We start from the raw sequence: 24919 nt of genomic DNA, 5'->3' as shown, positions 1-24919 counted from the left end.
TTGTCAAACTATAATGCTTTTCTGTTAGAATTACTGTGCAGGACCAAGGTGGAGGTTGAACTAGCTCCATCTCACCATTACAGGTGGTGGAACTAAGTTCCACCCTGTTCCTCCCCACTTTAAGCCCTACACATAACATTTGAATACGTAAAGTAAATAGGCAGAATGTGCCTAACATTTTTTCTAATAGTCTTCTTTCTGATTGAACAGACAGAGAAGATCTTAAATTCTGTTGGAGATTGTGTACAGTACAAGGAAGAAGTGAAGAACGTCCTCAGTGAGTTACTTTCCAGTTCTAAAGATGTCCAGTCTGAAGCTGAGAAGATACTGAATGCTGAAAGCTTTGAAGAGGCTCAGGAGCTGTTTCTCCATTATGGGGTATTAAGCAATTCATTGCCTGGCAATCCTCGTCTGGGCTGTACTGCAAATAAAAGGATATTTCTGATATCTGTACACGAATGGACGTTCTTCTGAGCTACGTTCACAGCAGGCGCTAGAAAGGAAGATCTTAGTTAAAAATAAATATAGCGTCAATTCCCCGGCACACTGCTGTGAACCAGCTGCTATGCTGTAATAAACTGCAGGCGCACCTGCTTTTGTATTGAGATACTAGTATAATAGTGTAAGTTTACATCTTAGATATAAATATTGTTTTGTTCATAAGCAGTATGAATCCCACCTTGACCGATTAGAATTTAATAATGCCTCTTCGACTGTTCTTGGTGAATAGAACCCATTGATGCCTTATTGTAATTGTGAGCAATCTGACAGTATCAACTACAGACTTTGTAATTTTTTTCCATGACTATGATTATTTGTAACATTTCTAAGTTGCAATATGGTCTTTTTGTGGCAGAAAGAAATAAAGAAAATCCATCTGAAGAAGGAGGATATTCAGCTCCAGATTGCACATGCTAAGCAGATGCAAGGTGACAAGGGAATGCCCAGAGATATTCAAGATGACCTAACAAAGATGGAAGCTGAACTAGACAGTGTGGAGAAGACAGTGATAGAGCAAGAAGAAAGCTTGAAGGTAACACACGTTGGACAGGTGGCACTAAGCAACAAGGTTTATATATATATTGGCATTGTTCCATTCCTTAAAGGTAACAATTTCTTTAAATGTAATTTAATCAAATTATTATAAAGGTCCAGATGTATCAAGCTTCAAAAAGTGATAAAATGGAGAGTGATAAAGAACCAGCCAATCAGCTCCTACCTGCCATGTTACAGGTTGGGTTTGAAAAACCAAGTAGGAGCTGATTGGCTGGTTGTTTATCACTCTTCACTTTATCACTTTTTGAAGCTTGATACATCTGGCACTTAATAAGGTATTTCTTCTCATGCTGCTCACTTTGCTGCAATACTATCTTCAGCAAATTTAATAGAATTAGTACTGAGCATGTTGTTCTATATGGTGGTGAACTGACAGCTGCACGCAGCCATCTTCCACATTGCACTGTGCGAGGATCAGTGATGGCGGAAGTAGTGCCTGAATGCAATACCACCAAGCCTCATCCAGTCTGCCACCCACCTCAGAATGGGCTGTGGTACTAGGTGCGCCTTTCACTCATGTTCTTCCCTCAGACTACAGCTCCACATCTGCTTTTTAGCATCCCTGATGTGCCGCTGATAGATTATACATCCTGCATGTGTGATCTACAGGATCCGATGCGCACGGAAACACGCATCAGATCCGACCTACTGTCAAACATCACCGATTCGGCCAGTTTTCATCCGATATTTTGAAAACAGTCAAAATTGGACCTGTGTTTGGGCACATTTAGTTAATACAGTAGCTGGTACATTGCTCATCTCTGTATAAAACCACAGCCGCTATGGGAGTATTCAATCCCTTCCGATAACCCTCATACTCACCACAGGGATCTGTGGGCATTAAGACAGTCGGGATTGCGCTGTGAGGATTCTGACTGTTGGCATGCTGACTACATCCAATCAGTCAAATAATTAATTATGGGCAATCTAACTTTGTTCATTTAATCCATGGCTTATCTCACCCACGTTTTGTTAGCTATTTACCCATTGTACTACTTTTTGTAGTGACTTTATTCAAGTAGATACAACTGCTATGATAATCTTAGCTTCCTTGTTATAGGACACATTGCACAACTGGGAGGATATAGAAAGAGGCAACGAATCAATTACCCAGCATCTGAAGCAGATTGGGCCTACTCTTGAGCGGCCTTTGAACTTTGGAACACTGGAAACTTTGTCATCAGAACTTCAGCAGGCTAAAGTAAGTACCAAGGGGGAAATTTACTAAAGGAAATTTGTAAAAAAAATAGGTGTATTTGTATCCAGAAATACACTTATTTTTGACATTTACTATCCCGAAAATACAGCAATTCGTAGTTGTATTGATGTGCTATCAATACGAATACGAATTGCCGTATTTTCGGGATAGTAAATGTCAAAAATAAGTGTATTTCTGGATACAAATACACCTATGTTTTACAAATTTTCTTTAGTAAATTTCCCCCCAAATGTCATTGCAATGCTGCATTAACTGACAGGACACATACTATATGTTAGATCTGACTGAACATCAGATTACCTATTTCTTCATACACCAACACCTACCCCCTCCTTGATCCCCATGGGCTGTTCTACCTATGAGTTTCTCTTTTCCATCTACAGCACTAGACTAGATCTTAAATCTGAGGCTGTTATTTATCCCACAGCTGCATTGAAGGGTTGGTTATGTCTAAACCAGGCATGGACAAATTATGGCCTCCAGCTGTTGTGAAACTACAAGTCCCATCATACCGTGCCACAGTTTTGCTATTAGGGAATTCTAAAACTCGGAGGGGGGTCAGACCTCCAGCAAGCCCGGTCCCGGGTAATTAGTACCCCCCTTCTCAGCGGCCCTGATTATATAAGTGAAGTTATCTGATGTACTCTGTTGTCTTTGTATAGGAGGTTTGTAAACAAAGTGAAGCTGTCTCAGTCCAAGTTGAAAGCCTAGTGATGAAATCTTCGGAGATAAAGTTAGGAGTCAAGAGCAAGCACCACCTACAGGAGAAAACTAAACTGGTTCAAGACAACGTGAAACATGTTAAAGAGGTCCTGTCTGCAAAGTATGTGCAACACTTTATTACTTGCTGACAATTGTATTTAATCACATGCGTCCTGTTCTGTCATTATTTGATATGTTTTGATATTTATTTATTCTTTACATTTTTGATTGTAAGTTGTTTTCAGCTGATCTTTATTCACATGCCTAGCGGCCTGTTCCCGCGGATTTCAAAATTCTTTTCAAATGAATGGACAGTGGCTGATTAACTGAGCGGCCACCCATTTCAAGAGGAGTTTTGAAATCTCCATCTCCCCTTCACAAAAACAGCCTCTCTCTCTCTCTCTCTGGCTGCCAGCGGCAGGGGGTGGATTGGGGGGGTTCTCCGAGGAGCACTTCTCTTGCCCAGCAATTCCCCTATGGATCTGATCTGATGTGATACTGCTTTTCCGCTCCCCCGATGTGCCGCTGGCGGATCTGATAGATTATACGTCCTGCATGTGTGATCTACAGGATCTGATACGCACGGGAACACCCACCGGATCCGACCTGCTGTCAAACACCACCGATTTGGCCACTTTTCATCCAATATTTTGAAAACAGTCCAAATTGGACCTGTGTATGGGGGCACATTTAGTTAATAGCTGGAACATTGCTAATCTCTGTATAAAACCACAGCCGCTATGGGGAGTATTCAATCCCTTCCGATATTTCTAAAAGACAGAAATATCGCCAGTTTTTGCCTATAATAGATGAAATTCACATTCAATCTATTCAATGTTTTTCTATTCTTTCTTACTAACATTCTGAAAGTTGGAAAAGATGCGCACAAGGCCGCTAATTCGAGAATTTAGTGGTCATTTCCGCCAATGCAGATTTGGCTTTCCAAAGATCCAAATCTGCAGTAGCAAGTCCCGGCCAGAAACTGCCAGGATTAAATAGGTCCTGGTCGGTATTTCCGACTATCGGAAATATTGGGCAGGATTGAATACCCCCATAAAACCTAGATGATGAGCAATTCCCCTACACAGCAGCACAGCCACAAGACAAGTGTCACATTGACTTGCACTGAGGCTTCTTTTGTGGGCACATTATATATGCTTGAAAGCAATTGTTCCAAACTTAGTAAATGCTTATTTTCTCCATGGCTCTGTAAGCTGCAATGTAATGCACTGTCATAGGTTTGCGCACATTGAGTCTTATGGGTGCACAGGCACCCCCTAATGCTGTGCCCACCCTGATGAACACCTCCCTACCAGCAATACCTTTTACCAAAGACTTTTGCTTTTTAGAACTGTATTCCATTGAAAGAAGCGCTCATCAATCAATTATGTGTGTTTTGCATTGTTACTTGTACCAGACCATTGTCATATCACTACATATCATCCATATATGTTTTTTACTTTATTTGCATGTATTATTATACTGAGAGCCGTTTTATATTGTAGCGAGTACCAATAGATGATGATAGACACGCCAGATTGGTGCTGTTAGACACACCCAATGGGCGGTGTTATACATGCCCAAGATGTGGTGCTAGGCACGCCCCTTTGACAGTGCACCCCCTAATAAAATGTGCTGCGCACGCCTATGTGCACTGTTAAGAAGGCATTGCTTCATCCTGAAATGATAGATAGATAGATAGATAGATAGATAGATAGATAGATAGATAGATAGATAGATAGATAGATAGGCAATCAGACAGATAGACATTAATTATTTCTTTTTCATTTTATTTAAGCATAAGTAAAATGGAAACCATTATGGAAAATTGGGAGAAATTTGACCATGACTTTGAGGCACATTCCACTTGGATTTCAGAAAAGGAAAAGGAACTAAGTAACCTAGAACTTTCCAGTATTGCACCAGAGATCCAAGTCACACAAATCCAGGTGAATTCTTTCAGTGGTTTGAAAGCTGCTACTTTTTTTACTGTATTATGCATGGACCAATCAGTACTGTATGTCATTTTTTCTGCTCAGTGCAAGATTGGTAAGCATTCAGTGCGGCTCAGTGATAAAACTTGTTTTTGTTTGTGTAAGTTTTTTTCACTTTGGTGGCTTGAAAAAGTATTCAATCCCAAAAAGATTAAAACTGGTCTTAACAATGGTTGTTCCAAACTATCACCTAGCCAAATAGACTATGCAGGCAAGTCAATTTTGACTATCTGCCGCAAAATGTATTTGGCTATACACATGGACTAGCTACTGGGATGGCAGCCGACTATCTTGAATCGCTTAGTCAAACTCTTCCAGTCTATATATACATCCCTTTAGTCTCTGAATCCTGCATCGTCAGTGCCAATTCTCCTTGCAGTTGCCACTACCTAACTACGTTCTACAGAACTCGAGACTAGACCTCTGTCTTCACATCACTACCTACTTATGTGCAGAGACTTGATTAAGCAACCCAGTTTTCTCTATGTAGCTTCCTCTCCAACTCCATGCCCAGATTCCAGCCCTGGAACACATACTACTCAAGTTCCTAGCACGATACAAATCTATTGACTTTTTGTGTGATTCGATATTTGTTCAAGCCACTCTATGTTGGTAATGGTCACTGGCATGTCATTAGGCAAATTAAGGGGTTGTGCACCCTGAAATGTTACAGAAGAGGGGTACGCAAGCAGGAAGGCACCTGGGTGGCAGGTGTCTCCTAAATATGTACTGTACTCTCCTTGCAGCAAAGTGCAAGCTGGAGTCAAATGCCATTGTGGCAGTGACTGGGACACCCTCCTAGCCACCAGCTTTCCGAATAACCCTTGTTACAACCATGCAAATTACAGAAACCTAATAATTTCTGATTTAGAGTAACACTCGCAGTTGATTTTTAAAGTAGAATAATCTACAACTAAGAGTAATCTCCTATACACAGCAATACTTTATACATACAAATAAGCTGCACTTAGGCAAGTGTAAGTGAAGAGTAAAATGTTCTGCTTTGGCAATTTCATTTTAAAATTCTGTTGTATAAACCGGAATCTATGTTGGGTCATTTATTATTAAAGTCATTTTTATCAAGTTAATTATAAAATTATTTTCTGTAGGCAATTATTAAGGAGCTTCAGAATAAAACCAATAGAATTGCAGATCTTGAAGCCCAATGTCACACCTTTGCTGGATCTGTTAGCTCTGCGGAGATGGCTCGTATAAAAGCGCGGCTATCACAGATGGGCAAGTATTGGGATGGCCTCAATGAACACGTGCATCGGCTGGAAGAAAGCATCCTGGGTAATGCCGAACAGCAGCAGAAGTTTGATGACACAGTAAAGCAGGTAAACGTTGATTATAAATACACACTCCTACAAATAGCTTTGATAGTACTGTGGATATTAGTGATAGACAAAGTCATGTGACCTGGAACATCTCTATTATTTAGATGGCAGTTATTGTCTCTCATTGATATAGATACCTTTTAATACATAGCTGTAGTTAAAATAATGTTGTTATAAAGAAAATTAGCAGTGTTGACAAATATAAAAAAAGTTTAAGAAATTAATCTGGGTCATTCAACTCAAATCACTGTAACGTGTCCAAGCTGCTGAATTGGGGGAAGATTTCTCAAATCTCGGATAAAGATAAAGTGGAAGAGATACAGTCACAGATTTCTCAAAGCTTGGCTAGAGATTAAAAGGCTATTTCATGGATGTATGCAATGCTGATATCTACGCAGTTGAGTGATTACCATCTGCTTACACATGTTTTGTGATACCACTGCGCAAAAACCAAGCCACCTTTGCGATATTGCTCACAGTGTGACTAGGGAACATTTGGGGGGCAGCAGGGAATTGGGTCAAAAGCGCAGGTGTATTTCAACCTTTTTCAGATCGTGTCTCTCTACCAACATTTGCAATCTCGTATGCGTAAAAAATGGCACCAATGTCTCAGTTCCTGCAGCCATTTCCAGACAGCTACACATTCACTGCATATGGGGTTGCAGCTGTGATTGCATAAGTACACATCCATGAATCCAAATTGAAGACATTTAAAGTACCAACCAGTCAGCTCTTGTCATTTTTCATACACAGGGTCAGGTGTATTAAGCCTTAGCAAATGAAAAAGTGGAGGGTGATAAAGAGTGATGAAGAACCAACCAATCCGCTCATTACTGTCATTTATTAACCCGTTGAGTGCCAACAGCTCTGCGAGAGATGCACAAAACATCCACTAAAATTCCAGGGTCACTCACATTTGTTATATAAATTCAAATAAAATATTTTGTGTAAAAAAAAGATTATATTTCCTCCATAAGGACAACATTACAGGTCATTATGATGAATACAAATGTTTGCCTGGCAATTTTCACAACTTTTTTTTTTATAAATTCACTCGGCATTGAAAGGGTTAAATTCAGCTTGTAACATGGCAGTTAGGAGCTGATTGACTGGCCCTTTATCACTCTTTATTATCCATCACTTTATCACTTGTTAAGGCTTAATACATTTGGCCCACAGTCTGCAAAATGACAGTTAGAAGATGATTGGTCTCTATCAACTTTATCCCTCATCAAAGTTTGATTCCTGATCTTTGATCAGTTTCCTACTAGCTATTACAACCTAGGCTAGGTTCTTCTGAAAAAAAACAAAAACGTATTACTTTCTTTTGTGTGTAACAGTTAAATAGTGTAATCAAGTGATTATGGAGGGCAGTGTCAGGTCTATACCATGGTAAGGGAGAGTTTCTTAGCAATTTGCAGCATAAGTAGGCTGACCACAAGCAGTACAAATTTGGAGGCTCACGTTTGTGAATGCTGTACCCCTTTTTGCACAGTGGCCAGATTGCTCACTGATCAACTTTGCTTGTCTTTATTACAATTGTACTTGTACAGATAATTTTATAGCCGGCCATTGTTTATTTCCAGGTTCAGAATACTTTGGAGAAAATTGAAGCTTCCCTGGCCTGTCCTATAAACAACTGCTCATCTGCAGCAGAAACATACAAAGTTCTGCATTCGCATCAGGTAATACCTTGCTAGCATCTGGGAATTTAACCAATGATTCAGATATACCCTCCTTCCCGCACACAGTTCACGTGACTCTATGACATCACATGTGCTACAAGCAGGAAGCTGAAAGCCAAAGGGCCGAAATCGGATGAAATCGGCCGAAAATCGCATAGTGTATGGGGGCCTTTACTCACCTACAATCTATACCGGCATCTATTCTCACTCACTTCCCTATATCTCAGCTGTATTGTGTACTAATAATTGTGCTTTAACTGTGTTATGTCTAGTTCTGTGTACTCTGTACTGTTCTAATGTGTTCTATATGTACGGCGCTGCGTATCACTTGTGGCGCCTTATACATAAAAATATAATAATAATAATCTGTGCTTACTGGAATAAAATTAAAATACTTACATAAATGTCACTGTTCATTCTCCTAGATATTTTTAATATATAAATAGGTCCTTGTTTATTTAATATTCACATCAGCCTTCCTGGCTGTTGCAGCGACCAATTGCGCCACTGATGGCTGCCTAGGGGCTGTGCAGCTCGGCGGGTATGTGTTCCCCACATGTAATGTCTCAATGTAATGTATGTAATGCCTTCACCCCCCCCCCTTCATCCCTGCTTGATGCTGCACTGTAAATCCACAAAAAATTCCTAGTGTGCGCAAGCATACATGGCCAATAAAGTTGATTCTATTCTATTCTATCAAATATGTTTTGTTGTCACCTTCAGGATCTCTGTCATGATGTTGAAATGTTGAAGAGCAGTATCCATTCCCTGACGTCTGCTGCTCGTAAACTCACAAATAAGGATAAGGCAATGCAGATGGTCTCAGGCTTCCAGATGCAAGTCGAAGCTGCCTGGACAAAAGCTAAAGAGAGGCATACATTGCTGGAGCAATTATTAGCAAATTGGCAGAGGTAATCAATTATACATATGAAAGCTATGCTATCGCATAAATCAATGGTTCCCAACCTCGGTCCTCAAGTTCCCCCGGTACCCTTTTTCCAGGTCTCCACACAGAATTACATACTGCACCTATTGTTTAATACTTACCCATCTGGTGTCCCCTGCCAAAATTGCCAGAAAAATGGCCGCGGTACCATTTCTTCAGAGTTCTGCACATGCGCAGTAGAGTCCGTGCCTTATAGTACTCAGACTCTACTGCACTGCAGCTGGGAGAGAGGAGAGGGTCCTAACGGAGGAGCGCACAGGCCTGATCCTCTCTTACAGTGCACCTGACTCCATACAGTATTGTCGAACAAGTCCGTCAGTCGGGAAGTGTTGCCCTAGGAGGCGCGGAGCAATTGTGCACACACTGTAATGAGGTCACCACTAGGCAGCCTTTTTGAATTGTTTAACCCACTATTCCCAGTGCCTACATCCTTTGTTATCTTTCGTTGATGCCTATGTTTGTGGATTTGTACTGCGCACAATGCATGAGCCAAGTTTGATTACTGACAATGGTCACAGTAAGGATCTGGACGCAGAGTAAGTTAGTTAGCATTTATAGGAGGCAGCACGTCAAACACTGGTGTGTTGCGGCCATTTTTTGGTGTCTCATCCTGTACATGAATCCAGAAGTTTACTTCTGATGGATATTCCAAGCAACCATAGAGTTGCTTATATGATCACACTGAGGAGGAAATTTACTAAGATGTGTATTATACTTCACATGTGATGCTGCTCTGGGCAACCAATCAGATCATGTCTACTATCTTCTAGAGCGTACTAAATAAATAAGAAGTAGATTCTGATTGGTTGCCCATAGCAACATCACATGTGAAGTAGAATACACATCTTAGTAAATGTCCCCCTAAGACATTTCCAGATGCAAGCTTGTAATAAAAAACCTCTGAGGGAAAAGTCATACAGTCGAGATGGAGAAATGCGCCTGTCTATTAGGATTCTGACCTGTTACAATGTCAAGGATATTTATGGTCACATTATTGGGGCCAGCATATTATAGCTACGAGCAGTGTTGCATACAGCATTACAGAATCAGGCACATAGCCTGTAGATTTTCAAAGTCTGTTTTGTGATCTGAATTATTTGACCACTAATTTTATTTCTTGGCCACTTAAACAAAATCCACACTGTACTGTACAAGGATTCATCTGTACACAGTCTTTACACAGGTTATTTAGATTATGGTACCTTTGCCTCTTAATTCCAGACAAGAAAGGGACTTTTCCTCCTTTATGACCTGGCTGGAAGGAAGTGAAGCGTTGGTGTGCCCACAACAAGCACTGTTCTCTGCAGATGTAATAAAACTGAAAGCTGAACTACAGATGGTACAGGTATGTACTATATATACAGAATTAACAATGTGTTTACAATGAAGAGCCATAACCTACATACATCACTGATCTTGTGCTTGCTAATGTCCTGTTGTATCATTGTTAGTGACTAAGGTGTTTTGCAGTGGATAATATACAGATATACTGTAATGTAAAAACATAACAGAAGGTATCATGACGTAGATCATATGTATAAATTCTAATACACTATGTCAGGCAGCAGTTTGAATGTTCTTTCTGTATCACTTGCGTACACACAAAAAAGCAAGTCAGACTTCCCATAAACTGTGGGAGTCCGATGCCTGTGATCGCATTGTTTAGGTGCTAGTTCTCCCTACCTCCACCAGTAGCAGTTTGTTATGAAGATATAAACCTTAAAAGTGCAAGCTGAATCTAATTGTTTGCGCCCGCTTCCCAGGGAAATCACATGAGTGAGCCACATTGAAGGCACGTAGATTCGTCTTTTTAAAAAAGTCGAATCTGAATTGTTGACAACGGACTTTGGATTGTGGAATCCCCAGCTGTTTCTGATCATCTGTGGCTGTCTTTGACAATCCACTGATGTTCCGACTGTTGGAATGTTTTTGACAGTCAAAGGATTGAATACCGACTGTTGAATTCACATCGAAAACTCAGATTCTATGGGGGGTGTTCAATCTTGATTGTGACTGTTGCAACATTTCCGACAGTTGGATTCAAGATTGAATAACACTCATAGAATCTGAGTAGGAGAAATCAGAGGCCTTTTGGTACTTGACATTTCAGAGCTTGAGCAAGCACTTATGGCAGGATTACTTCTTGCACTTATATTTAGCCAGAGGTTATCCATTTGGGTTGTTTAAGATTTGTTTTTTGTTGGGATCCTATAAGTGTTAGACTTGATTTATTTTAAGTTGAATTTATTGACCTTTTTAGGTTTCTATTTTATCATTTGAGTAATATCAACTTTTAAAATGTGATTACTTGTCTAGAAAATGTTTGAGGGTCTTCACTATCCAGTTCAGTTGCTAGGACGATGATTGGTGCACATTTTTGCCTATTGGTAAAACAACATTGGAAAGGTTACCAGGACAGCTGATTGATTATCTGACCAGGGTCATGCAAACTGTGGCATAACAACATTAATTTCTAGCTCTACTCAAACTCTCCCAGACTTATAGCTGTAGCAACTGCCATCATGTGACTTTTGGGGGTTATTCTAGTTGATTCACAAGGCTGAAAATTCGCAGTCCACCAAACCCTGGCTTGTGAATGGTGGCCTGGGCGACACCCATCGCAAGGGTGATTCCCTCGCAGGTCCTGCAAATGGATGTTACACAGTATCATCCATTCGCAGCCTAGTGGGATCCACCCACATCTGGTGATGACAGCTGCCCGCCCTCCGCACCCGCGTCATTTGCATGGGAACACCCATGAAATTCTGGACATTCCGATATGCAAATGGCCCAGCCATATGCCCCTCCATGCCCCCTGCCTACACACGTGGGTGCGTGCGCCTGTGAACACCCTGTTTGCCATGGCCACAGTCACATGTGCAGACGCACACCATCAGACCCCTTGCGAACGAAGGGGTCAGAACGAACGGACATGAATAAGGCCCTTTGTACATTGGAAATTGCCCTTATTTTAAATTTTCTCATTTGCATTAAAGTAAATGTAAAGCTATGCAGATGCTCAATATATGTACAATCTACAAAAACCACTAATCACTATGGAGTTTATGTAATAGGGCACAAGTTGTATGAAACAGCGCAATTCAATTGTTCTGCAGATTAAAAGAGGCAATTATTTAAAAGCCAAATCCAACATTGAGTAATCTAAAAATGGTACAATTCTGTATTTTTCATTATTATTTTTTTTGTTATTTTCTAATTTTTGTTTCTATAACATATTTAATTATTAGATATTACATGCAAATGGAATTGAAGATATATACTGGTATATTTGTTATATAAATGTATGAACATTGCAAATGGATATAGATTGGACATTTATATATTATTCATGAGAGCATAACAAAGTAAAAATTATAGCTACTGTTCAAAGTATGCTATAAACAGTTTAATAAATATTCCCATTGACAGAATTTGCAGTTTGAGTTGCCAACTCAATCACAGCGCTATACAGTTCTCGTCCAGCTGTCCGCATCTTTATATCAAACTTCACCTGAAAATAGTGTACAGGAAACAAGAGAGCGCTTAGAAGATATGACCCAAAGATGGAATGTTCTCCCAGATGCAATTTCTAAAAGGTGAGTTACTCCAATACTGGTTTCTCATTATTCATATAACTTAATCACATAACTACTGTACCTATCATATGTACATTTTATGGACATATAAGCAAAACTAGGTACACTGGTGCACTTTGGACCTGAGTCATGATTGGAAATAAAGCAAAAAGAAAAGCCACTGTGCAACATTTGTGAGCTACATGCAAAAACAGACAGTATTTACCTTGAACAGAAAAAAATATAAATGTTAATATTTACCTCATATGGGGTTAATGTATCAAGCTTCAAAAAGTGATAAAATGGAGTGTGATCAACAACCAGCCAATCAGCTTCTACCTGTCATTTTTCAAACCCAGCCTATGTCATGGCAGTAAGGAGCTGATTGGCTGGTTGGCTGCGAATGGATGTTACACAGTATCATCCATTCGCAGCCCATTCTGCTTTTCAATTAATTAAGTTTGCTTTCCCAAGGAACCTGACATAAATCTATGTACAGTTGTAATATCAAGGTGCAAAGGACATAATTCAAGACTTCAGATTCTGTGATGATCATGTTGTGTTTTTTAAATCTCCAATTTCAGTTGTAGATTAAAATAAAGTGGATTAGGGAAGTTGCAAAAGTCACGGAATTGCAGATAACCCACAGCTGTCTCCTCCAAAACCTAATGGTGTGACAAGTACAATACAGTATACTGTAGGTTATGTTATGCCACAAGAGAACCTCTAGTAACTCTTGCCATTTTTTTCTTGTACCCTTTGCAGGATTGAAGTTCTGGTGTCTGCTTTAGGTGAACATCAGAAATTTGATGATTTATTGCTTGAATTCTCTTTATGGATTAAACAGTTCCTTAAAGAATTGCAAGATTCTGGAGAAATAAACACATCTGATCATGAAACTGCTCTATCTATAAACAAGGTAACCTATTTTTGTATTTGCACATCTATAGAACTGTGTGGGTATTTTATCCATAGTGTAGTGCAGTTATACTGTGGGCAAGCAACATAATTACGTTACAAGTCTCATTACCAAGATTACACAAATTATGTTTTCTGAGAATATGGAGGTATTAAAGATTGCCAAACTCAGTATCAACAAGCGTGATGCACTTATGAACATTTTCAGCATATTTCCAATTTTACTGTTGTGCTCATACCACATATAATACATACTGAAAGTTTCTCTTTACTTCAATCAGAATCATGTAGAAGAGACTAAAAGGCAGCAGGAGAGAATACAACATCTGGAGGACCAGCTTTACAAATTGTGCTCTATGACCAATTCTGAAGACCATTCTGTATTGCAAGGAAGGGTCAGAGATTGTGTACAGCTCTTTGAAGAAGCAATACAAATTACGGAGCGACGCCAAGATTCTGTGTCCAAGTTAGGGGACTTCTTACACATGTACAAGGACTTATCAGTTGTTGTCCATCATTTAAAAGAAACTGTAGAAGGAACTAGTAGCCTGGATAAAGAATCCTCTGACACTCTTGAGAAAGAGATTAACAGTGTTGTACTGGGAATTGATGAATTGACATCTAAGTCCATAAGTTTAGATGCAGCACTCACCAAATCACAATACTATCTGAAAAGCTCTGCTACCGAGCAGAGGACTTCCTGCAGAGCACTAGCTGATAATCTGAACCTGGAACTGGAGAAAGTTCAAACCTTCTTAGGAACAAAACTCAGTGAGGCAGAGGCTCTTGGGGCTTTATGGAAATCGTTTATTGATTGCAGAGAAAGGTTGCTGAAGACCGTTGAGGACATTGAAGAAAAGGCAGACAATGACGAGATGAAAGAGCCAACACTATTGGCACTTCAGCAAAGGTGATACAGCATGTTTGTTTATTTGGTCCTCTAGGAGGCCCAGTTAGTAGTTACTTTTTAAGGATTTATAAAATTGTTCTGTTTATAATTTTTTTGTTTTATATATGTTACGGATATGCATTAAATATTCATAGAAACATAGAAATTAATGGCAAAAAATAACCTTTTGACCCATCTTTTCTGCCCTAAACACATGAACATAGTCAGTACACCGACAACAGGATCCCAACAGCCAAAATCCTGATACATTGGGGCAGATGTACTAAGCATTGAAAAGTGATGAAGTGGAGAGTGATAAAGTACCAGCCAATCAGCTCCTAACTGCCAGGTCACCGGTTGTGTTTGTAAAATGACAGTTATGAGCTGGTTGGTTGGTATTGTATCACTCTCCACTTTTTACATTTCAAGGCTTAGGACATCTGCCCCTAAGCCAACCTTCGCACAGCCTAACCATAAACTATCATTCGCACAGCCGAAACCTAACCACCCCTCCCACGGCTTAACCCTAACTGACCTCTCACAGCCTAACAATAAGTCCCCCTACCCCAGCCTAACCCTAAACTTCACCTAGTGCCCACTTAACTCCAGGATTTGTTGGGATTCTAGGTGTCAGGATTATGCTGTCTTCTGTATTTTTCTATTATGGGTGGAAACCTGAGTACCTGGAGAAAGCCCAGGCAAGCATGGGGAGCATATACACACTCCATACAGTAAGGGTCATGGTGGAAATCAAACCCATGACCTCAGTGCTGGTAGAAAGTAATGCTAAACATTATACCATGCTATTTATTCTAAATGTGTTAGCTATATGTTTTTAAAATATAATGTAATAGAGTGTTTCAATATATAATTTTATGACTATATCTACCTAACCCACAATAACTTATTAATGCAGCTTATACATCTTCAAAGGGTTAACTATATATCTAACTTTATATATTTTTCCATATTACGATGATTGCAGATTGAAATTTTTCAATGAATTGGAGGAGGAAATGAACTCCTATCAACATGAAAAGCAGTGGCTGATGGACAAAGCAAAGCAGATAGCCCAACAGGATTTATCTCGGGCTGTAGAAGCAGATAAAGAACTGAATGGACTAACAATAACTTGGGAGGACACCAAAAAGCTCATTAGTGAGAGGTAAGAATTATTTTAAGTCAAGTTGAGCTCAAACAGATTGCTCCAATTACAAGTTCCTCTGCACTCTTCTGCTTGATGGCAATGAGATTCTTCTTTGAAATCTGCATTTGTACAGACGATACCAAAAGAATGGTTCTGCAAAAATATGCCCTAAGCAACAAAAGATGATAGTTTTCTGGCAGAGGGGGGACTTTGGGACCACACCATTTATGTGCAATGGATTAAATGTGTCTCTGCAGCTTAAGAGTGAAGTACCAAGTACACTGTATTGCCAGGCCCAATAGCAAAGTTTGAGGGTTTCTCCTGGGCATGTAGAAACCACAGAACTTAGTGTCTAAACGGAGCTTCATCACATGCTCAGAAGAGCAAAACAAGAGTCTAGCAGGCGGGTGGCATCACCAGGCTACCCTAACTTCCTAGGACTAAAGCTATAATAATCACTAGCAATGGTGGTAGTTTCACCACTGAGTGGTAGAGTATTCAAGGGTTGAAGTTTCCTCCTTATCCTTTTGTACTATTTAACTGAACCCATAGGTGTATACCATTTCTGTTATGATCTGCTCTCAGTTGGATGGAATATTCTTGGTCTTCCAAACTTCTACCGTCTACTTGTTCAAACTTTTTCACCCTCTTTGGCCAGCAAAGTAATGACTGTCGGAATCCCGACTGTCGGGGAGCCGTCCGGCACCCACATCTCCCTGGTACACCAGGTGCACTTATACAAAAGTAGATGCGTGACGTGCTCTGTGGCTTTACACAATTGCACTTCTATTGGCCTAAATTGCATATGATTACACAATAGTTTAATTGTCACAAGATCCAAAGAGAAAGTATTCCCTCACTGGATGGAATTTATTACATTATACCCCCTTTATCCAAATAATATATTTATTTAATCTTTCTGTCTGTGACTACCTGAATGTGCTGCTATTCACTCTTCAATAAGACATAAGCATTAAAGGGCCCGACTCAGGATTGCTTGTTGTGATCCGAATTCAGACTCAGCCCTGTTGGTCGGGGTTTGTGCATGCACTTTTCATGCTCATGTGCAAACACCGTCAGCAAACCGTAGGACTATAGGTGTGACCCAGAGGTCACCTAGGAGCGCTGGTTTGGATCAGAGGGAATATGTACACTTAATGATTATTAGCCTGGAGACTGCTGCTGCTCCCTGTAATCAGAGGTGGTGTGCCTCTGTGGAGACAAGAATACAGCTAATAATGCAAGAAGCCTAAACTGACATGCACCAACAGGAAGCGCAGCTGTGTGCAGAGAATAATCAGATTGCAATTTAATCTTCCAAAGTATGAAAATTTTATTTTAAAAAGACAATTGTATACATGAAACTTAATAAAAAAGACTCATAATGGGAGAAGTGCACTTCATGAATAAAACAAGACAGACTCAACAGACAACATTTAACACAAACAATGCTTGGCATATGTATAGATAGGCTCAGAACTCAAACTTTTTGACATAATATGCAAGGCACATATTGTATAGTTACCAGTCCCGTTAAGAAGTAAAGGTGTCTGGGCTATAAATGAAAAGCCACAATTAGCTCTGGTATAGTCCAGTGCTCAGTCCGCCCTCATACTCAGCCAGATGTTTTGCAAGGCTGAGGAGGGATCCAGGGCCCAGACTTTTAGTGCAGGATCTGTTGGTGATGTTCAGACAGCAATCAGGGGTAATACCTCAGCGGTGACTGGAACCAAGATACAGCTACAAAAACGCGTTTTGGATCCCTCCTCAGCCTTGCAATTTTGACATATTATGTCAAAAAGTTTGAGTTCTGAGCCTATCTATACATATGCCAAGCATTGTTTGTGTTAAATGTTGTCTGTTGAGTCTGTCTTGTTTTATTCATGAAGTGCACTTCTCCCATTATGAGTCTTATTTTATTAAGTTTGATGTATACAATTGTCTTTTTAAAATAAATTTTTCATACTTTGGAAGATTAAATTCCAATCTGATTATTCTCTGCACACAGCTGCGCTTCCTGTTGGTGCATGTCAGCTTAGGCTGCTTGCATTATTAGCTGTATTACCATCAGCAAACGGCTTCAGCGAGTTACACACTTGCCTGGCCGTTCACTGCGGAGATGAAGGGCCGGTGGCGTTTTTTGGGTGTTCCCAAAAAACCTACTTGGGGCATCAGCACTACTGTGGACATGATATGTAACTGGCACTAAATATGTGCAAGGACATGATTGCTTGGCATTCAAATTCAGTACCTGAGATAGTACACAAACTTTGGTTCATGTTTTGAAACCTTGTTTTATGCCCAAATAAAAGATATTTGTGTGCACGTCATGTGTTTGATGTGTTTGTACAACATAAATGCAAGATACCTCAAGATACATCATTGAAATATAAAAATATTCAGAAATAAGGAATAATCCGTTATCCAAAATTCTTCTGGTACGAGCATTTTGGATAAGGGATACTCAACCTGTATTGTTGAAATTCTAACAATATTCTTAATGTACAAATAAGTGAGACATTTCTTTCTAATTTCAGTCAAGAACAATGTTTGCTTCTTATTGAACTTATAAAAGATTATGAACATCTGAAGTCCACTATAACTAAAGTTATAGAAAGTGCCGAAAATATGATCTTAATAAAATCTACTTTAAAAGACCAGGAAGACGTTCGACGTACCATCGCAAAGGTAAGGGGATCATCTTACATGTAATATTTCTTTGCTCAATAATCAACCATATATTGATAATCAGTATATTATCAAAATTTGATATTCAATAAAATCCTTCATGCTTAGAATATGTTGACTAGGTTTTGTAATATGGGCTATCTCTCAAAAGATGATAGATAACTTTTTTCGACTGTGTTTTTTTCCTTCTTTTTTTTTTGCTGTAATGTGACAGCTTTAGCTGAACTCTGCTTATCATTATGTATTCCTGTGTACAGTCTGCCAGCTGTTCAGTTTAAGAATACTTAGGCAAATAAATATAATTCCAGTCCACTAGGAGTTGTTGGACTATGTTTAGTACATACTGTATTAATTTATGCCCATAGTCTTTTTTCATCTATGTCTTTAGCTCCATGCGCACTAGCCGATGTGCTCTATAAACAATGAAGCATTGTTTGCCCCTGAACTCCCAGGCAAACAATATTGAGTGTACACGCAGAACGATATCGCTAAACAATATCGTTCAGTGGCGTCACCGGGACCCGCTGAACATGTGGGTCTTTGGCTATCTAGCCAAAACTGACCTGCATATTCAGCAGATGGAGGGGTCGTTAATGATGCACCTGCATCACGTGTGATGAAGCGTGCTTTATTAATAATATTGAGTGTACCCACAAGACATTTTAAAATTAAAAGATAACTCCGATTGGCCATTTCGAGCGATATCTTTTCAATTCTCGTGTATATGTGGCTTAAGAGATCTCACAATGTGTTGGTGCTGCACCTTAAATAGATTTTGCTGTCTTTGTACAGCGCTTTTTTCTATATTAAAATGTTACTGGTACACAATTAGGCCCTAATTCAGGTTAGCTCAATGAGCTGCGAACACCAATGCATACCAAGCGCCTGAGAAGCCACCCGCCGCAGAATACCCTCGCTACCATGTGAGGGAATGTGTATGAGAACACATCCCCTCACATGCCATTGAATGATTGCTCAACTGACTTTTATTTACGAGCGATACAATGAAGACCGGCGGGTGGATGATGTCGGGGCATCGGCCCGTTCGCGTACCCATGGGAATGTCTAGTGTTTTCATGGTCCAGCTCCGTCAGTGCCCCCATCCGCCCTCGGCCCTCCCTCCCCGCACAAACAGCCTGGTTATAATGTAACTCGCCGAAGCCTTCCCTTTGCGCGGTCTGCACAAGCACAAATACACGATTGAGCATGCGCAGACCCCCAAACATCGGAACAGGGCCGAATTTGTCCTGTTCCAAATGATGTAGAGTTAGGCCCATGGTCACAGATTTATAGTCATTTCCACATTCTTCAGATGCTCATTTTATCCATACTTGTATCTCATATTACAGTATTTCACTAATTTCTTCCTCTTAACGATCTAACATCGTAAAATGATACCAATAACAGGCACAGTTGTGCACCACCAGAAAACAAGCACTGCCTTTGTAATACAGCGATAGCTACTGTCATTTAATGACTTTGCTCTCTTAGCATGAATCGGCCAAGAATGAACTGAATGAGAAACAGAAAGATCTGGATGAGTTCACTAACAAGGGGAAACATTTGCTGGTTGAGCTGAAGAGAGTTCATGGCTGCGACTCGAGCTCAGTGAGGAAAGACATGGACCACTATGTGGATCAGTGGCTTGACGTAAGATGTTGGCTTATTATACTTTCATTTACTGACTCAAGTTTTTTCAGTGACTCATAAAGAGAATCATTGCATGAATAATTCTGACAATATGATTTATCTGCATCACTGTTTTCTATTTATAAATTTGGCTACACACAATTTGGTATGATACAATGTAGCGTAGTCATATTTATTAATGGCGTATATTAGATACACCAGTGATTTTTGGGTCCCATATGTTCTTCTATTATCTAAAGTACTGAAGCATCATCCACAAGAGCGAGAACATTTGTATTGCATAGTGCGTGTTACCTAGACATAACGTTGGCAGCCAAGCAATGGATAAATGGAATAAATGCTGTATTCGGGCAGCTAGGAGTCAGCAACTTTACAAAGAGAGCACTCGGTGCCGGATTAATAAGGGTGATGATGGGACTGTATATAGAAATAGACCTAGCACTGGTTGTTGCACATTGTATGCGTGTTCATTTCTGCAGTGTGGTTTTAGAAGTCTGTATTCACTGAATACACTTCTCTCCATTGCATTAGTTTAACTTTTTATGGTTCTGTAAGTGTCGAAATTGGCGCCTCAGCAATTAAAGTAGCAGCTTCTCACTTACTATGTCCTCTACTGTGTGTAGTTGGCTGATGCACTGTAAGAGCCAAGACATTTGTTTATTGTAGTTTTTAAGTATTATTAGCTGATGACTCAGAGTCAGCTTTAAATAGGTGAAATGTAAGCACAGTGCCGGACTGTCCCTCAGGGTTACATGGGAAATCTGCTGGGGTTCCCACTGCCTGTAGGGAGTAGAAGGAGGTGGGCCCTTGGGCAGTGGGACCCCAGGGATTTAAACTATATATATTTTACATGTGGCATAATCCAAATTCAGAAGTAAACAAAGGATAAAGTGCCTTATACATGACCCAGTATACTACATTCATCTCTGAAAGCATGTTTTGGCTAAGATCTCCCCACTTATCCATTATATACCAGTTAGATTTGTTCACTAAGGAGCCGATTCCCTAACGGTCGAGGTTTGCGAATGCGCATTTCTGGCCAAACCCTGACAGTGAATGGCTTCTGCGAGTTAAACACTCGTTGGGCCGTTCACTACGTGGAGGGAGGGCCGGGGCCGACACCGATGCCTGCCAGGGGCGGGTGGCTGATGTCACAGATGTTTATTTAGATAGGAATTCTAATTTGTAGTATATTGAGGGTTGAATTGAATTGTTTACACTTGTGCTACAACATTGACGTCTGTAGTTGAACACTGTGTATACATTGTTTCCATGACGTCTGTAGTTGGACACTGTGTATACATTGTTTACATGACGTCTGTAGTTGGACACTGTGTATACATTGTTTACATGACGTCTGTAGTTGGACACTGTGTATACATTGTTTACATGATGTCTGTAGTTGGACACTGTGTATACATTGTTTACATGACGTCTGTAGTTGGACACTGTGTATACATTGTTTACATGACGTCTGTAGTTGGACACTGTGTAAATACATTGTTTACATGATGTCTGTAGTTGGACACTGTGTATACATTGTTTACATGATGTCTGTAGTTGGACACTGTGTATACATTGTTTACATGATGTCTGTAGTTTGACACTGTGTAAATACATTGTTTACATGATGTCTGTAGTTGGACACTGTAAATACATTGTTTACATGACGTCTGAGGTTGGACATAGTGTATACATTGTTTACATGATGTCTGTAGTTAGACACTTTGTATATATGTTGTTTACATGATGTCTGTAGTTGGACACTGTGTAAATACATTGTTTACATGATGTCTGTAGTTGGACACTGTATACATTGTTTACATGACGTCTGTAGTTGGACACTGTAAATACATTGTTTACATGACGTCTGAGGTTGGACACAGTGTATACATTGTTTACATGATGTCTGTAGTTAGACACTGTGTATATATGTTGTTTACATGATAGCTGTAGTTGGACACTGTGTATATACATTGTTTACATGATGTCTGTAGTTAGACACTGTGTATATATGTTGTTTACATGATAGCTGTAGTTGGACACTGTGTATATACATTGTTTACAGTAGGAGCAAGTTTCATCTTTGCTCCTTTGGTCATGGCTAGCCATGGCTATTCTATTGTTCTCAGCTGCAATACAATACGTATTGCAGCTGAGAACAATAGAATAGCCATGGCCAAAGGAGCAAAGATGAAACTTGCTCCTACTGTACATGATGTCTGTAGTTGAACATAGTGTATACATGGCATGACGTTTATATGAATATGATTTGATATACATCTCTGATTACAGAACTGTAAAAATGCATTGTTGTAACTGATATATAAATAATATACTATTTGTTTGGCACTGGTCAAAAGGTCCTGGAAAGAATAGATGACAACCTGCAAAGGCTGAGTGTGAGCCTGTCCTTATGGGAAGATGCCTTGAGCATTAATGATGAAATTGATGGATGGTCTAGCAGTTCCATTTCTCAGATGAATGAGAACATCACCAACTTGAGCAGCAGTCAGCAAATGAAAGCTTTTCTTGCAGAATTTCAGGTGTGTACTAATTAATGGATGGCTTGAAGTACTGTATGTCATTACTAGTCCACATGCTCTCATTACAAACACGCCGGAGACAGCCAAAACCAACATTGTTAAGGATGCAACCTATCAGATCGTTAGGAACGTATTACATTAAATTTGATAGGTGGTATTCTAATGGGTGATAAGACTACCTACAAAAAAGTCACATTGTGTTAGGACACATGTAGGAATGGCACATGGGGGTCCATTTAATAATTTTAGAGTTTTTGGACACATATTTATAATATCTTAAGGCCATTGGGGCCTTTCTTGAGAATACTTTGCATTCTGGAGTTTGTTAAATTCATAAGGAAGCAATCCCCATAGAAACCTTGTGCATTCGACACATGGACACACATGTAATAAAGGGAGAACTCACCGCCCCTCACTCAGTATTTACTAAATCAAGAATTGTTTTGGGAGAACATGAATTTTTCTACATCCAGGTGATGATTATACTTTTGCACAATGCATCACTTTGGGGTTTTCATTTACAGTATCCTCCGATTTACGTTTTTTCAGGAGGGTGCTCCTACAGACCCCCCCCGGGACTCACCCGCTGCTTGCCATAGGGGATCCTGGCAGCTGGGTCCCGGCAGTGGCTATGCTGTCAGCAGCAGGGTCCCTGCGGAAGAAGGTAACTAGAAGCGGTATTAATACTGCTACTAGTTCCCATCCGCTGCAGGGACCCCCGCTGCTAACAGCATATTTGCTGCTGGGACCCCGCTGCCGTGGCCCGTGGGTGCTCCTCACTCAGGCCCTGGAGCACCTACGGTTTCGGCGCCTATGGTATCCGCAGACTGAGATACATTATTAGTTTGCTGATGCATCTCCCTCAGAGTATATATGTCACAAACCGCAGATCTTACCATCGGAAACATCGCTCATTACCATCTCGATGGTCGGTACTGCGTGAGAGGTCTGTCATCCGCATGGCTTCTGATGTGTGGCGCGATGTCCCCTGTGTCCCCGCGGTCAGTTGCCATAGTTCCCTGCCAAGCGCACGCCGTTCCCGGGCAGCATGGGTGCCGCCATGACACTCTCAAGTCAGCTGATTCCCCAGACCAATCCCCGCTGTCCATCCACGTCACCTCTGACCCACACACCTGTACCTGGATCAAGGTGTGTGCTCCTTTCCCAGCATTGATTGGTGCTACAGCTGGCAGCCAATCACAGACAAGCAAGGGGGATAAAGCCGGCCTGCGGCCTTCCTTCCTTGTCTTGAACAATTGCTTACCTGCTCTCAGTATTCTCCTGTGACAGAGAAGTTTCCAAGACTCCGAGATCTCCAGGCTCCCCTGTGATTCTCTCCAGCGTTACCTGCACCCGCTATACCTTCCTGGGTTATCCATCTCCAGAAGACTCCTGCCTTTCCACCTCTGCAGTCGAGTACAGGTGCCTCGCCATTACCACCATTGGCTTCCAAGCCTTTCAGCGACATTCTCCATCTTGTCCTGAACTAGCGACTGGCTCCGTCGACACCAGCGTCGACATTCAGCTGCTGTGCTCTATAGAGACTTTATCACCCACGTCCTATTTCTCCAGCATATACCTGAGCCATCTACCAGCCGTCGGCACCATTGTCGGCACCACAGTCTACCTCAGCTGTCGACATCCTGTGCAGTCCTCCGCAGTTTCCAGATTGCCTTTCCTTCTCCAGTATCATCTCCCTTGCCTGCGTCCAGAGGACCAGGGCAGGGGGCCGCGACCTGCCTGTCAGACGCAGCTAAGTCCAAAGTTCCTTGCGGGGCTCCCTGGTGAATACCGCTGGCAGGTTAGACTCCGCGCCCCTGTTCCTGGTCTCCGTCAACTCTCTGGTTCGCTGTGCCCTGATCTCCCCGTGTATGTCCTACAACAAACCTTCTGCCTTTGGCTCTCCAGCGCCCTCCACTGGTCCACCACGGTCACAGCCGGGAACACAAAATCCGCCCGCGCTGACAGTTTGTTCAAGACCGATGGACTCGGCTCAAGACCCCAGTGTGGGACCAGCGGTCATTCAAAATGTTACCGCCCGAATAGAGACTCAAGAAGCCACGCAGCAGCGAGTGATAAAATTCCTTCAAGAAGTATCCAATCGCTTGGACACATTGCAGCAGTCATTGCCGACTCCTGTGTCAACTACCCAGGGGAATCTATCTCCACCCGCTGCTTTACCTTCCCGTCTCCAGCTACCAGTCCCCAGCAAATATGACGGCGATCCTAAACTCTGCCGGGGGTTTATCAACCAGTGTCAGATCCAGTTTGAACTTCTTCCACACAATTTCCCTACCGCCAGAATTAAGATAGCTTACATGGTGTCTTTGCTAACTGGCTCCGCCCTCAATTGGGTATCACCGTTATGGGAGAGATCTGATCCCCTCTTGTCAGACTATGGCAAATTCCTACAGACTTTCCGCCGTATATTTGATGTACCTGGACGCTCTACTTCAGCATCCACAGATTTACTACGGGTCAAACAAGGGTCCCGATCCATGGGACAATATGTGATCCAGTTCCAGACTTTGGCCTCTGAGTTACAATGGAATAATGAAGCCCTGACA

The 24919-nt window shown here is 41.0% G+C and overlaps 1 protein-coding gene across 1 annotated transcript in view; it reads left to right on the top strand.

Moving 5' to 3' along the window:
* SYNE1 (spectrin repeat containing nuclear envelope protein 1) overlaps positions 1-24919 on the top strand; it is a 503588-nt gene that overhangs the window by 242925 nt on the left and 235744 nt on the right. Inside the window, 16 exon segments of the mRNA XM_083176202.1 lie at positions 211-378; positions 857-1033; positions 2117-2257; positions 2938-3098; positions 4776-4926; positions 6081-6308; positions 7895-7993; positions 8717-8904; positions 10161-10284; positions 12369-12535; positions 13280-13433; positions 13714-14342; positions 15307-15486; positions 18006-18156; positions 19648-19806; positions 22170-22352. Of these exon segments, the coding sequence (XP_083032328.1) occupies positions 211-378; positions 857-1033; positions 2117-2257; positions 2938-3098; positions 4776-4926; positions 6081-6308; positions 7895-7993; positions 8717-8904; positions 10161-10284; positions 12369-12535; positions 13280-13433; positions 13714-14342; positions 15307-15486; positions 18006-18156; positions 19648-19806; positions 22170-22352 (3060 nt within the window).

Source organism: Crinia signifera, chromosome 3, assembly GCF_055691185.1.
Source record: "Crinia signifera chromosome 3, ASM5569118v1, whole genome shotgun sequence".
NCBI classification, from domain to species: domain Eukaryota; kingdom Metazoa; phylum Chordata; class Amphibia; order Anura; family Myobatrachidae; genus Crinia; species Crinia signifera.
This window is presented reverse-complemented; position numbering and strand designations above follow the sequence as displayed.